The 15,624-nt window shown below is 38.5% G+C and overlaps 1 protein-coding gene across 1 annotated transcript; it reads left to right on the forward strand.

Moving 5' to 3' along the window:
* The first annotated feature begins 4,770 nt into the window (after positions 1 to 4,770).
* snrpa1 (small nuclear ribonucleoprotein polypeptide A') lies at positions 4,771 to 14,449 on the forward strand. Its single transcript, XM_006804173.2, has 9 exons — positions 4,771 to 4,966; positions 6,789 to 6,936; positions 9,720 to 9,798; positions 10,148 to 10,194; positions 10,284 to 10,386; positions 11,650 to 11,729; positions 12,052 to 12,124; positions 13,726 to 13,819; positions 14,171 to 14,449. Exons 1-9 carry the CDS (start codon positions 4,885 to 4,887, stop codon positions 14,329 to 14,331), a joined length of 867 nt encoding a protein of 288 aa, XP_006804236.1. The 5' UTR covers positions 4,771 to 4,884; the 3' UTR covers positions 14,332 to 14,449.
* Positions 14,450 to 15,624: the final 1,175 nt, after the last annotated feature.

The raw sequence follows: 15,624 nt of genomic DNA on the forward strand, positions 1-15,624 counted from the left end.
CACAACAAATCCCACCAGTGATTAACTTCCTAATTAACAACGGATTTAGGTACTGAAGTGGTGACATACTAAATAAAGCTTCAAACTTCACTGATCACGTGAAGAGTCAGTCCTGGACACAGTGCTTCTGAAGGGCTGTGTCATCTTTTTTGAAACATAGCTTCAAACTACTACGCATCATCTTGTCCAAAACTGCACCTAGGCCTGAACCTTCCCAGTCAATGAGATATTGTACAAAATTCTCTTTAAGGAGTAGGCACACCATCAATAATCTGGTGTTCCAGTTTAACTGGTTAGATTTGTTTACATATTCCACACTCTGTGTTCCAGATGTTGAATCCAGATTTGTCATTTTCACAAAAGTGTCTTATCTTATCTGATATGTCTCTGCAAATGCATACACATATCAATATCATCGTCAGACAACAGTGACATTATTTTAATTTTTAAATAACTTTTAAGATTTAAGGATTTAAGAGGAGCAGTGGTGACTGGACTGGGAAAACTACAGTGCACTTTATAAATGAACCTGTTGCTTTAATGACACTTTGGGCAATTGGCAATTCAAATAAATAGATATAATGATGCACATTAATTGGATTGTACCCGGGTACCAATCTCCTCAGATGACTAAATATCAACCTCTCAAAATAAGAATATATTCAGGAAACTCACTAGTGATAGTCACAGACAGTTGATGGTTATTGTGAAAAGCAAATCATCTTTAAATAATCAGTCCCAGGTGTTATGGGAAATGTTATGGGTAAATATGGCCACTGCTCCTTTTAAATCCTGTTTGGCATCTTTAACCCAGATCAGACTCTGAGGGTAAACAAACTCCAGCAGCTTTGTGCTGAGGGAACATTTGCTTATTTTGTGCCGAGAGTGTGTCCAAATAAAACATCAACACAAACTATCTCAGTCATCCAGGTCATGCACCTTCTGCAAAAGGAAACTGTAATTTAAACTTTCCACGGTTACGATGAGTGTGCAGTGTTGTCGCAGATGCTTCCTCCTCCTGCTAAGTCAAAAAACATATTAAATTAACAAAGACAGAACCAAGAAAAACACAAAAACAAGAAAAGACAAAGACAGACTATGCTAAAAAGTTTGATGCTACAGCACTAGTCAAATATTACTGTGTTATATTTGTTTAAGGCATATTTCTTTGTTATGGAATAAAATAAATTCTAAAATCATCATGAACAATAGGAGTGGAGATTTCTAGAATAACAATGAGGAAAAGGTTTTCCAGATAGTTAATTCTTGCTGTTTCTGCAGTTACCTCATAGATGGGAATATTACCAGGCAAACTTGAGAAAGTTTTAAATATTTTATTGGTCAAGAGCAGAGATGGGCAGTAACACGTTACTTGTAACGCGTTACTGTATTCTGATTACTTTTTTAAAGTAACGAGTAAAGTAAGGGATTACTATTGCAAAAACGGTAATTAGATTACGTTACTTTCCCGTAGGAACGCTGCGTTACTGCGTTACTAAAACCGTGATTTTTTGCGAGAATGTCTCATGACAGTGACGTAAGCGAGTGCGACGTTCGTGACAACAGCTGTGTGCAGATCAACAATGGATCATATATCGAGTGCAGAGAGAGTATGAGCGTGCAGCGTTTAAAGCGTGGAAGTACTGACCTTACTTTGAGTTTGATTCCATAAAAAGTGACAAAAACATTAGTGTCCGTTGTGCGTGGGAAGAAAACTTCTTTTTACAGCGAAAAAAACCCTAAACTTCCAAACAAGCACCGAGTAGCTACGACGTAATGGGAAACTCACAGAGAAACTCGCGGATTCTTCCACTGACCGCTGCACACCTGCACCAGGGTAAACCTCCGCCTACCCTACTCCTGCTTTACAGGTGAAAATAGAGCAACAGGACCGCTAGTCTTTGACTTTATTTATTTTCTGCTGTGTTTTACTTGCATCTATTTGAAAGACTGAGTGTAAACACAAAAAATATTTTATGTGCTGGAATGTGCAGAAAATAGGTTTAAATGTTAAACTAATTTCTTCCAGTCAGAGAATGGTGCATATAATTAAATTTTTGCTTGATGCATAAAGTTAAAAGATTAAAACTAATAAAACAAGTTTTAAAAAGAGACTTTTCCATTTGATTACATTTTGTATGATGATTATGCAGAAAAAGTAGAATTGGGCTGAAAGATCTATCGCTTTATCACCTATTCAGGCTGTAAATCGTGTTTTTAAAAAGTAACTAAGTAACTAAGTAATTAATTACTTTTGAAAATAAGTAATCAGTAAAGTAACGGGATTACTTTTTGGGGGAAGTAATCAGTAATTAGTTACTGATTACTTTTTTCAAGTAACTTGACCAACACTGGTCAAGAATAATAAGAATGGCAAACTGTGTTTAAATTATGTCACAAAATGTCAATGTTGAAATCTACAGTGTTTATTTCCTGGTTGGTCCGTAGTGGCTCCTGAAAAGCAAGTCTACCACAGGGTCACCAATTTGACTGAGAGCTCAAAGCTCACCAGAACCGAGAAGAACACCTGACTCCGGGTCAGAGGTAGTAAAAGTACAGACATTCTCCACTTAAGCAGAAGAAGAGATATTTTTGTTAAAAAATACTCCAGTAAAAGTACTGATTTAGCATCTTTACTCAAAAGTGAAATAGTATTGTCCTTGAAGTGTAACTACTCAAAGTACGTAATTGTTCTCCATCTCTGACAGAAGTTAGCTCTCATTCTTTCCTCTCCCTGGAAATACAGCAGCTGGACCTTTATCAGCAACACACTGTGCAACAAATTACAACTATAGGAGGGCAGATTGATCCAAATATAGACAGTATCGACACCAACACTGGTATCAGTATCAGACGGATGCTAATGCAATTGGATTGATACTTTTTTCTATCCTCTGTTTTCAGTATGAATCCCACTGAAATGTGTTAAATACATTTTTAATATATTTTTAAAAACATTTTTTAATGAAAAAATATAGCTCAAATTAGTATATAGCACAAATGTTGCACAAACTACTCTATAGCACATTTAAACAACCGAAGCTGACCCAAAGTTTTTCAAAGACATGCAAATTTACATTAAAGGTGTCACAAAAACACAGTATCGATTTATAAGAAAAGCTGAAAGGTATTATTTTACTGTGTTAGCGAATTATTGTGACGGGTAAAAATCACAACACTGCCGTTTGGTGTTCTTTAAAATATCTTCAGAATTGGCAAATGTAAGCTGATTTAGCTCATCAATCATGACACACTGACCTACACAAGCTCCCTTTATAGCTTAAAACAATCGGCATCCCTAAATTAAGGAACGTATTGGTATTGGCAATACTTTCCTTAATTTACTTTGTACCAGACTGATACCAAAATTTGTAGTATCACACAGCACTAACAGGAACCGTTTGTGTGTTTGTTGATGTTTTTGAGCTGACAGAAATGTTGTAGAAACGTTATGTCACTGCTCCAGAAATGACCAAATGACGTGTTTTCACTGTTTGTTAAATTCTCTTGCAAATACCAGCTGTACATTTTGGGCGTCTACAAAAATAAAAATAAAAGAATCCTAACATCAGATTCAATAGGTAGCATGAGCTGTGTACACATGTGTAATGTATTTATTGTCTTTTAGTGTTTTAGTCATGTAGTAGGCTAACTATGACTGTTTAACTGTATTTAGCTAATTACACAGATCATATAAATCTCTGGATGTTTACAATGGCCATGAATACTAAAGGCAGGCAGTCTTTTCTGCAACCTTTTCCAACTGTTTCACATTGATGATCTTTTTCAGTCATTTGTGCTGAAAAATACAAATGTTAATTGAAAAAAACGCACAGTAAAATTACGAGGGGCAGTAAAAACACTGAACACAAAAGGCAAGTAATCAACTATTGTCAAACGGCAAGTGACTACACACTTGTGCCACACACTCCACGAGGCGCCATCTATCCGTCACTGTTAGTAAAGCTTTTTTTTTCTTTTTTTCTTTTTTACTTAGTAATATTAACATACAAACAAAATGCACCATATATTACACATTCAGAGAATAAACATTCCATATTAGCAACTTTCATACATAGGAAAAAGAAAATATAAAGATGGGGTCACATAATTTAACAGATTATTAACTCACTAAATCAAAATCTTCCACAAAGGAAACAAAAAAGTAGCCTTTTTCTTTTTAACTAAGGTCAAAGATTTAACCAACAGGTTTAAGTCGTTTTTCCAGTAAGCTAGTGTTGGTTTGGTCTTAAAAAAACGACATTTATGTATAAATTGCTTGCACAAGATTAATAACACATTAACACCATAATTAGCTTTCTTTTCTTTCAAAAACACTCCAAACATTATCATATTTAAGGTAAATGGGGTCATTTGAATCCCACTGGAATAAAGCCAGGTATGAAAATCCAACCAAAATATTTGTATAAAATTGCACAAAAAGAATAGATGGTCCAAATCCTCCTCTTCTGTTTCACAAAATACACAATTACCAGTTTTTATTTTGAATCTATCACCAAGGAGTCTATTTGTCGGGTAAATTTTATTCAAAATTTTAAATTGGACTTATTTCACTTTAGGAGGGACACCGTTAGTAAAGCGCTTAAAAACGAACAAACAGCTCTTATTAAGCCCGGGCAAAATCGACCGGGTCACGCCCTCAGTCAGGACCAGTCCTAAGCAAAGTGGAAGGATCAAACCCGAAATGTGCATGCAACACCACCCCCCTCCGCGGGAGGCGCTATAAAAGATAAAGCAAACGTTGTCGCCACGTGATAGGAAAGACCTAAAGCTTTTGTTCCGGGCTGCTCGGTGTAGCGGTGTACACTCTGGGACGTTTGCTGTGAATTTCGAGACGTGATCAGGTCATTTTTGTTCGTTGAGATGGTGAAGCTGTCCGCGGAACTTATTGAGCAGGCTGCTCAATATACAAATCCCGTGAGAGACAGAGAGCTGGACTTACGAGGTGAGTTATTAGTCCTTTTACAGCAGACACAGAAAGGCCTGCGCTCATTAGCTTACGCACATTTTACGCGGGCCTTAACGTGAGCCTCATTCAAAAACTTCACTGGATCGTGTTCAGTTTCATGCGAACTGCTGCAAAGATAAAGCTAGCTCATGTCCGGACACAGCAGGGCTGATTTCACCACAATAGGCTGCATATTAAATCTGAAATCTTAGAGAAAATAAAAACATCTTCTGCCCAGACAACTCTGATTTGCCTGAAAAGTTTTAAAACGTTTGTAATAATTGCGACTAAATTTTGTTTTCATATATGAAGACTTTCTATAAGTTTTGTTTCAGGGTATTTTAGGTGAATTGAAATCTGTTTGAACATAAATATCTCTGAAGATAAAATGTTTGTGTTTTCTCACCAACAAAGCTAATTGTGGTCAGCTGGACTACAAATCCCATCATAACAAACAAAAACATTAATTATTAAAAACATTCCTGATTATATTTGAATAATATCTGTTAATCCAGGTTGCATCATTACCAAGCTGCATTCTGATAGCACTTAAGGGCAAGCCAGTGTTTGCATTCATAGAAAGAAAACCCACAGTAAAATAATTGGATATAAAAATGATTGTTGTCAGAGCTGACACAGTTATCTGCACACATTATGTTAGTGAGGAGATGTGATGAGCTTCCTTTTTAACTGGATGACTTTCTGCTATTAATCACATTATATGCACAATTCCACAATGAGTTTAAAAGTTGTGTTTTGTATTTTAGTAGTATCGCTGTACAAGCAGTCAGATACTTTCAGGATGTTTTTTTTACACCAGGTTTTCTTGTTTTATTTTTATTTTTTTACATATGCTTTTTAACAGCAGTTGAAGTAGTTCTTTAATTTCAACTTAACCATGAATCTGATCTATTAAAGTCAAATAGTTATTTGCCAATTACAGGGCATTGATGTTTCTAGTTTAGAAACACAAGTTACCCTCAGTTCAATGCAACAATTATAACATTACAAACAAAACACGTTACTTCAAGAGATGTTCCTTTATTATTTATTATTAAAATATGACAAATTAACATCCAAAAAACGAATAAATTGCGACTGAAAAGTGTGGTTCCTTGTCTTGTGCATTGTGAGTAATGCACATTATTCTACAGTTCATGGCATTTTAATAAAAGTTAAAATCTAAAATAAAATAATTCATCCATCTGCTTATCTGAAATCTGGTCGTGGGGCCTAAGCAGTGAAGCCCAGACCTCTCTGTTGCAAATCGCTCTCTCTAGCTTATCCAGGGAAAACACTGAGGCATTTCCAGGCCAGCCAAGAAAGCCACCATGTCCTGGATCTACCCTGGGGCCTCCTCCCAGTAGGACATGCCCAGCCAGAACACCTTACCCAGGAGGCAACAGGCTCAATGGCTCCTGTGCAGATGTAGCAGCTCTTCTTTGAGCCCCTCCCAAATGACCGAACTCCTCATACTGTGCTGAGAGAGAGCTGATGCACCCTTTGGAGAAGGTTATTGGCTAATTACAGGCCAATAATGTGCCTTTAGCATGGAAACTCCTGTCATACATCATAGCAGGCAAGATGAGCAGGCTGCTATGCAGCTCCCTTCGGGGCCTCGGAGTAAGGCCCCGAAGGGAGCTGACAGAAACACCACAGGGGAAAAGATACTGGTAGAGCATCGAGCCTTATGCCAGGAGTGAGAGTGACATCAGTTCACTGATCTACAACAATGATCTCAGATGTGTAGTCAGATAGTACCAAAGAGAGGGAAGATGCTATCTGTATTTTAATTATTTTATCTTTTGTTTTCGCCCAGGTTATAAAATCCCAGTGCTTGAAAATCTTGGAGCTACTCTGGATCAGTTTGACACTATAGATTTCTCTGATAATGAAGTCAGAAAACTGGACGGCTTCCCTCTGCTCAAAAGACTGAAAACCTTGCTAATGAACAACAACAGGATTTGGTAAGTTAGAGGTGTGCGTGCGTGCGTGCGTTATTGAAAACAACAACACTGCGACCACTGTTGTCTTCACCCTCTTTTCTCAAGCTTCTTGTGTTCCTTCTTATTGGTGTTGGTGTGATTACACTCTGAGGAGTCAGCTGTGAAACACGTAGATGATACGCTGGTTGTATTACAAGGTGCTCAAAGGAGGAGATGTTGACATAAAGACAGGAAAACTCTGCCATGCATGAAGGATTACATCTCAAATCCAGCACACAAAAATATGCTAGCCGAAAGATGGCTGAAGACTGAGGATCAGAACCGCTATCCAGGGCGCATCAACAAAGCTGCTTGTGTAACCCGAGGAAGAGCAGGCTCCTGCATGCCGTGTACCATTGCTACTGGGAAATCCTGCTAGTGGCTAGACAAAGGTGGGGCGAAACACAGTATGAAGGCACTAATCATGGGAGTACAGGAACCTGCTCCAAGCATAAGACTGACTGAGGCTTTTGACAAAATCCTGCAAGTACTCACGTGTGACACCGTTGTTATCTCGGCTACACTGGCTTCCTGTTAAATTTAGAGTCAATTTTAAGATCGTGGTCTTGACCTACAGAGCTGTGCACGGACTGGCACCAGCCTACATCTTTGATCTGCTACAGCCCGATGTTTCCAGCAGGTCTTTGAGGTCATCTGATCAGGGCTTACTTGCTTTAAAAAATACTAAGAGGAGGACTGAGGGTGACAGAGCTTTTGCCGCTGTGGCCCCGAGACTGTGGACTCTCTGCCCCAAACATTAAGAACTGTGGACTCAGCCGCTGTTTTTAAAAAAACAACTCAAAACCTTTTTAAAACTGCTTTTGGTTAATTTTTTGCCTGTTTTATTTTCTCTTTTTAAATCTTTTTATGACTTGTAATCTTATGTGCAGCACTTTGTGATTCTGTCTTGAAAGGTGCTATATAAATAACATTTATTTATACCTGGGATAGCACTCGGCCATGGCGTCTGTTGGAGTGTGAATCTTTGTGCATGGATAGAAAAAGTGGTCAAAAGTATTGCAGCGGCTGCAAACAGTCAGCCAAACAATCAGCTGCAAATTATGGCGGCCGACAGTCGTAGCAAAGAGACGAAGCACTTTGGGAATATGGGTAAAGGCGAAAACTGCGCTTCTTCCACTTCCGCACCATTGGCTCATTAATGCCGAATTCTCTGCAGCTGTTCTTGTTGCAGTATATGAATGACTAACCTCGTATTGTGGATGGATTATCTCAGTTGTTCTCCTGACTGAAGTTTGGTCCGTTTACAGCATCCTGCCATGCGATTACATTTGTTCCTAACTGGGACTGGACGATATGACCCAAAATTCATATCTCGATATTCTTTAGCTGGACGGCGATATAAGATATATATCTCGATATTTTTTTTAAAGCCATAAATTAAGAACAAAAAGAGAGTTCTTAATCAAAGCTGTGTCCCAGATCTCACACAGGCACTTTTATTCACATACAGTGCAGATGTAGAAGAAATAAATTCTGCATTTTTTAAATAATAATGCTCCATAAATAAAATGTTGTTTTTGTGCGTAACAAAAAGCTCACAATTTTGCAGTCAAAATGTAAACTAACAGATGCTGAGCAGAATAACAAAGACAGATTTCACAGCTGCTCTGTTCCCAAGTTTTACTGCGTGACTGACAGCCTTGAGTTTGAAATCCACTTAGTAACCATGATTCTTAACAGGTGCCATTTATGGTCCTTACACACACACGGTACGGTAATATTATGTTGAAGCACAGTACGTCTTACTCAGCGAGGCTCCTCGGTAGCCGTAACGCTCCAACAATCCATCAAGCGGTGCGGCTTCCTAGCTTACCAAAGTCGTACTAAAACATTGTTTGACAGATTTTTTTTTTTAGCGCGGTGTACCACATGAAATTGGTTCGAGGTCAGTAAGCACAACCAGAATTCATACATAAGGCACAGTGTCGATTTTTGAGAAAAAGGATTTTAAGTGTGCCTTGTAGTGTGTAAAATACGTTATACAGAAGAAAAGAATATATCGCGATATATATCGTTACCGCACGTGCTTCAAATTATACCGTGATATGGATTTTGGGCCATATCGCCCATCCCTAAGCTGAAGACAGATGAGGAACACAAGGAGGAAACGTCATGGACAACCTGGCCCCTGCATAGGATGTACCACTGACAGACGAAGTGGCTACCAGGGGCCACAAAAAAGGCTGGCTTGAAGGACAGCACAGAGGCTCTGATCATCATAGCACATGAACAGTCCCAAAGCATCAGATCCATAGAGGCAGGAGAGAAGCACAGCAGAGATGGGATCCAAGTGGTAGAGTAGGCAAAGGTGCCCCAGAGGCTACCCAGCAGATAGTAGCCGGATGCAAAATGCAAGCTGGGGCAGCATATACTGAGAGGCACAAGCAAGTGGCTGGGATGGTCTACTGGAACACCTGAGTCTCCAAGGGAAACTCAACCAAAGGTGTTTGGTTGCCTGGCCAACAGCTGCCTGGCAACATCAGGAAGAAGGAACACAAGATAATCGAAGTACCAAGGGCTGAATGAGCAAGTGATCCCAGTGGTATTAAGATCTATACAGACATGTGAATATATGTGCCTGTGTGAAAATACCAAATCCAAATGCAGTATGCCATTCTCTCAGCTCTGTTCTATCTGCTGAAGCTGTAAGAAGTGTAGAAAGTCTTTGGTATTTAACTTTCTTACACAAGAGCTGCCTTTGCTAACATTGGTGTGCTGCTAACCTTGTGACCTGTTCCTTCCAGTCGGATAGGTGAGAACTTGGAGCAATCTCTGCCCAGCCTCACAGAGCTGATCCTCACAAGCAACAACATCCAGGAGCTGGTGAGTGCATCTCATTAACAGGAACAATGGGGATGGGGGTTCGTTGCTTTCTTTACTGCCCTCTCAGAATTTTTAAAATTGTTGTAGTGGCTTTCTTTAACTAATAAGAGAATCATTTAGATGAATTGCACACAAATAAATGGATTTAACTATATACATTTCTGCCATCGTCAGAAACTGAGTAAGATGAGCTAAATAATTGAATGTTTATTTGAATTGCATTTTTATTTTAATGTATTATTTTAGTATATTTAGCTGCACAAATGGAAATGTCCCGTTAATCTCTTTGGAAGCATAGCCTCTCATTTTAACGTTGGTGTTTGTCCTGGTTTTGGTTCTTCTCCTGCAGGGGGATCTGGACCCACTGGCCTCAGTGAAGACATTGACCCTTCTCAGGTCTGAATAAACAAACAAATTCTGATTATTGAACGGTGTTCTTCACCACAAGTCTTTCATATGTGTTTTAACAATTACTGAAATTCCAGCTTGTTGAGAAATCCAGTGACAAACAAGAAGCATTACAGGCTCTATGTCATCAACAAAATCCCACAGATCAGAGTACTAGACTTTCAGAAGGTAAAGCTCAAGGTAAGTCTGACAAGTCAAATCTCATTTAAACATAATTATTGTGCAATAGTGTCCTCGATGGAACTGTACAGTGTTTGCAGCCACGACTAACACCATGCCTGCAATTATATAAGAAAGAAATGAGAATAACTTTATGGACAGTGGGTTTCTGCAGGTAGTCCCTGCTCCGGGGTTCTGACCTAAAAATGTGATATGAACAGTGTTGGGCAAGTTACTTTGTTACTGAGTTAGTAACTGAGTTACAAGATTCTAAAAGTAATGAATTACTTGAAAAGTAACTATTGCGTTACTTTAAAAAAAAAAGTTTAACCCTCTGGGGTCCAGGGTATAATTGACCATTTTTCACTACTTCTGATGTTTCCTCTACATTTCACCTTTAAAAACTGTTTACTTTGTCTTGTTTGGTTCATTCTTTTCAGCACAACCTCACGTGTCTGAATTTACAGACATGTTGTCATTTTGATATACTGTATTAACACAATTGATCTAAAATCAGACAAAAAACATAAAATCCAAGTAGAAAAAGTTATGTTTTACTGTAACAACCACAAACATGTTTAATTATCATATTTCATAACTTTAAATGCAAAAATAAATTGACAATTTTAAAATCATACGCACAAGTTTTGCAAACAAAAGTTATTTGCAGCCATTTACCTTTTACCCTCTTTTTTTTAAATAACCTTTTCAAACTATTCAAACTAATATTACTGCACAATATAAAGACATGCTTGAGCGAGTTTGGTGCACAACGTTAATGTTCTATATTCAACTATAGTAAGGGACTGTGGCACTTTCCATATAATTACAAAGCAGCCTCTGTGTATTTTTAAAAGAATCATAAGTTTGAGAGTTCAGTTTGTGTGAGCTTCAGTTATTATTTTATATATTCTTCCAAGCACAATATAAATGTTTCTGTTAAATATGTACAAAAATCACCAACTCTCTTTTTAAAATGTACTTTAAAGTATTTGACATGTAAAGCTAAAATTTCACAACAATCATTGTGTGTCCAAACTATTGAACATAAGATGTTTAGGCGAATCAGAACATTTGTGATGTACCTGGCAGTGACGGTTCAGTCTCTCCCGTTGAGTGAATTTCAGAATAACTAACTCCACTTTATCATGTTTTCATAATGCTCATCTTCTACCATAATTAACTTAAATTATTGGAGGTATTTTAAAACCTTTTTATTCACAAAAGTAGTAATAGTTTGTAAATATATAAGGTTTTGACTTTCATTGTGTGATATTGCTGCAGGAACGCCAGGAAGCGGAGAAAATGTTCAAAGGCAAACTGGGCGCTCAACTTGCAAAGGATATTGCCAGGCGAACAAAAACGTAAGTTGAAGTACCTTGACAGCACTTCCTCGCCATCACTGGATCCCAGCTGAAAAAACAGAAATAAGGAATGCACACTATTGCTGTGTGTTAAAGAGTGAACATCTTTGTTCTATATTGAAACATCCCTACAAGTGATTAAACCATGTGAAAACACTTGATCTGCACAAAAAGCCGTCTGCCTTATATTCTTACTGCAGCTAATAAAGGGATTGTTCAAATGGCCTCAACAACTCTAAACTCAAGCCAGAAACTTCACCACAGTGTTGAAAAGGACTGCTGTATCCGTTTATTTGGTCTCAATGTAGTGTGTCCCTTTCAGATTTACTCCTGGAGTGGCCGTACAGCTGGAGAAGAGGATGGGGCCCTCTCAAGCTGACGTGGAAGCTATCAAGGTTCAGTTTTTACAGTCAATTGTAAAGAAGCAGGATTTTACCACTGTGTTCACATGAGAATCAAACTTTAGAGAAGGGACGCACCCACACTAAAGTAGTGATCATCACTTCCTCATATGGGGCCAGAGAAGAGAGGTCGATTCAGGGGATGCTGTCCTGTTCTCATTAATAATAATAATAATAATAATAATGATAATAATAATAATACAATAGTGCATATACAGAGTGGAATGGTGCAATACGGAAGTACTGGAAGTTAGAGGAGAGTGTTATGTAGGGCAGCATGGTGTTCAGGAGCACTGAAGCGCTCCGCACAATCCTGTGGCTTGCTGTGTTCAGACGTGTGGCAGTTTCCACACCAGACTGATGCTGCTGGTCAGGACGCTACAGGCGCCTCTGTAGGTGTTAAGGTGGAGGCGCAACGTCATCAGTCATCTCAGGAAGTCAAGCTGCTGCTGGGCTCTTTTTGTCACCGATTTGTTGTTGCAGCCTGACGAGTAATGTAAATGCTGCATTATTTGTATTGTAACAATTCACTAATAGAAGGGAAATGAAAACATAGCAATGTTTGGTTTTTAAGGTTTCGAAGCTGAACCTTAAAATGTGCATGGAGCGATGGACACAGTATGTCAATGAGATCTTAGAGGTTATGCAGGCATGATGCTTTTTTTGGGGGGGGGGGGGTATTTATATAATAGAGATTTAGTTTTCAGCTGCCTAGCTTCATGTTTCTCTGAGCCACGATCACTTGAGTGCAGTGCTCTTAAAGTGGAGATGAGCCACATCACAGCTTGAGACTGATGGCAGCATCGTTCTACTGAAGGTATCTTGTTGGGAATTCATCCTCCCAACTGTCATGATGTCAGTGCTCAGAAAGGACATTTAGATCTTTATAAAAGTCCCTTGAGATAACTATCGGTGAATAATAAAAATTAAATATAACTTCATTTTTCCCCCTCTCGTATATTAAGTATAATGGAAACCTAGAGCCCACTTAATGAGTTAATTGCATGTGTTAACCAGCTTTTTTGCTGGGAATGTTGCACTTGAGTTGTGGAGGCTTTCTACCTGCTATAATGTTTACTGCTTAATGTTTGGTGGCTCAGACAGAACAGCAGAACTGCTTCTCTGCAGACAGGAGACGTGCTGGAAAGTTTATTCCTCACTTACCGCAAAAAGGGAAAAGACCGTGTCTGTATACCAGCAAGAATCACATTTACCTGCTGTCCAGTGTGTACGCCGCTTCTTGTCCTATAGTAGCTGGGGAACCGTCCCCCCCATAGTGACAAGTGAAAGAGGATGGGTTATGCATCTGACTGTTGCATGCATATCAATGCATTCATATACTCGCTCTGAAATGGGTTTGTTTCAGTGTTCAATCCAAATCCAATCCAGTGTGGATTTAGTGTGTTCTTCCTTCCCTAACTGAATATAACAGTGATAGAAGTGTTTTAAACATTTTTTTTTAAATAAGAAAGCTGCAAATTAAAAATGATCAAAACAAATGATGTACTAAAATAAATTTGGTGAACACATTCAGGGCTTGTGATAACAGAATGTGTTCAGAGTAGCTAAGTGTTCGATCTTTGCTTGTATTTCAGAATGCTATTGCTAATGCTTCATCATTGGCAGAGGTAGAGAGATTAAAAGGGATGCTCCAGGCCGGTCAGATTCCTGGTCGTGATCTCAAACAAGGTCAGTACGAACTAAAACATATTTAAGAATTCAATTCTTGAGGAAATGGTGGGGAAATGTGCACTGGGGCAGTGGTATTGGAACCACTCACACAGGCGCTGTATAATGGAAAAACACCAGACCCCAAATTAATTCTGCTAAGTAGCATTATGTCTAAAAAGTAGCCATCTTTTGTGTTTTATACATTTGTTAACACACTTTGTAATAGTTTGTGTTTTAAAGAAACAAAAACAAAAGACAAATGTTGTTTAAAATGTTTATTAACAAAAGATTCATGAAGTTTGATTGGTATAACGTCATGGTATTTGGTGAGTTATATGTATGAATGGATATATTCATGTATACAATTAGGTTCAGTTGTGGTGGAAGAGGAGGAGGAAGAAGAGGAAGAGGTTGGACCTGCACAAACTGAGGCGCACATGGGCGGCACTTCTGAAGAGGAAATCATGACGATGGATCAAGGAGAGGATGATAAACATATGGAGACAGGGTCACATGTTAATGGATCCTGAGTTTGCTGAAAACAAAGTTCTTGTGTTGGATATAAGTGTACCACGGCTGTGTTTGTTTGTTTATTTTTTAATTTTATAAAATGACTTTCATTAAAGTGATTTCTTCTACTGATTTGAATTGGAATATTTTTTGTTTGTTTGTTTTTTATCATAAAAGAAATGCCCATGTTTACAGACCTTTAAGGTCTTTTATGTGTTGGATCCAATACCAATGTTTACACTACACCACACACCAAAGGGGGACAGATTCAGCACCACTATTGATTCATACAGTGCTCACAGCACTCCACTCGTTCCACATTTCATTGTGTAACAGTCTTATTCCAAAATTGGTTATTCAGTTTTCATCTCAAAATTGTACACACAAAGTGACGGTGCAGAGAATAAAGTTATGCTTCAAATTCATGCATATTTGTTAAAATAAATACTCCCACTCTTTGCTCAGTACTTTGAAGTACCTTTGGCAGCAATTACAGCCTCAATCTTTGTTTTTGTTGTTTTTTTTTTTTTTAGTATTGTGCTACACGCTTGCCTCGCCTATTTTTTTTGGACAGTTTATTCCAATCTTTGCAGAACCTCTCATCCCATTCAGCTTGATGGAGCTTGTGTCTGCACAGCTATTTTCAAATCTGTCCTGAGTTGTTAAATCAGTTTCAAATCTGGGCTGTGGCTAGGACACCGCAGTGGCCCCAAAGCCGCTCCCTTGTCTTGGCTCGACTTGTGCTTCAGGTCCTCGTGGAAGAAACCTCTCTTGTCCCAGTCTGGGGTCCAGAGCATTTTGGACAGGTTCATTACTGGGAATTCCCATTGTCTGCTCATCAATACAAAAACCTAAGCCTAGACGTGAGTCACTTTCCAACAGCAACAGTTTGACATTTTCTTTCTCTGTCCCTGAATAGCACCATAGCACCGCACCAAAGGACGTCGCAAGCGATGTCTTTCTCATGCTAGCAGCATCTGTCTGTCCCAGATAGCAAGATGACATCAATGTTGATTTTTCATCTGAATGATCTCAGTCAATGCTAAATAAATGTTGAATCAATGTTAAAATACCCATGACAGAGTAATAGTGATGACAACAGAATAACACTGATTCAAAGTTCTGTTATAATTGATCTATTTGTAGTTGACCTGAAATTAAAGCTATGATCAATTTGGACTGTTTCATGACACTCCCCTCTCAAAGTGGTACATCCCATCTGTCCACTATTGAAAAGCCCCTGAGTTGACCAGGAAATTATATTGAAATGTCATTGATTTACAGTTGATGGGGAAATTAAAGCTGTTATCACT

This window comes from Neolamprologus brichardi, chromosome 1, assembly GCF_056152115.1.
Source record: "Neolamprologus brichardi isolate AB-2024 chromosome 1, ASM5615211v1, whole genome shotgun sequence".
Taxonomy (NCBI): domain Eukaryota; kingdom Metazoa; phylum Chordata; class Actinopteri; order Cichliformes; family Cichlidae; genus Neolamprologus; species Neolamprologus brichardi.

What these genes read in the sequence shown, in the direction of transcription:
- snrpa1 (XM_006804173.2), top strand. Translation starts at nt 4,885, where the DNA reads ATGGTGAAGCTGTCCGCGGAACTTATTGAGCAGGCTGCTCAATATACA. An exon ending in GCAACAACATCCAGGAGCTG is followed by an intron (nt 9,799 to 10,147) that starts GTGAGTGCATCT and finishes CTTCTCCTGCAG; the next exon opens with GGGGATCTGGACCCACTGGC. An exon ending in TTCAGAAGGTAAAGCTCAAG is followed by an intron (nt 10,387 to 11,649) that starts GTAAGTCTGACA and finishes ATATTGCTGCAG; the next exon opens with GAACGCCAGGAAGCGGAGAA.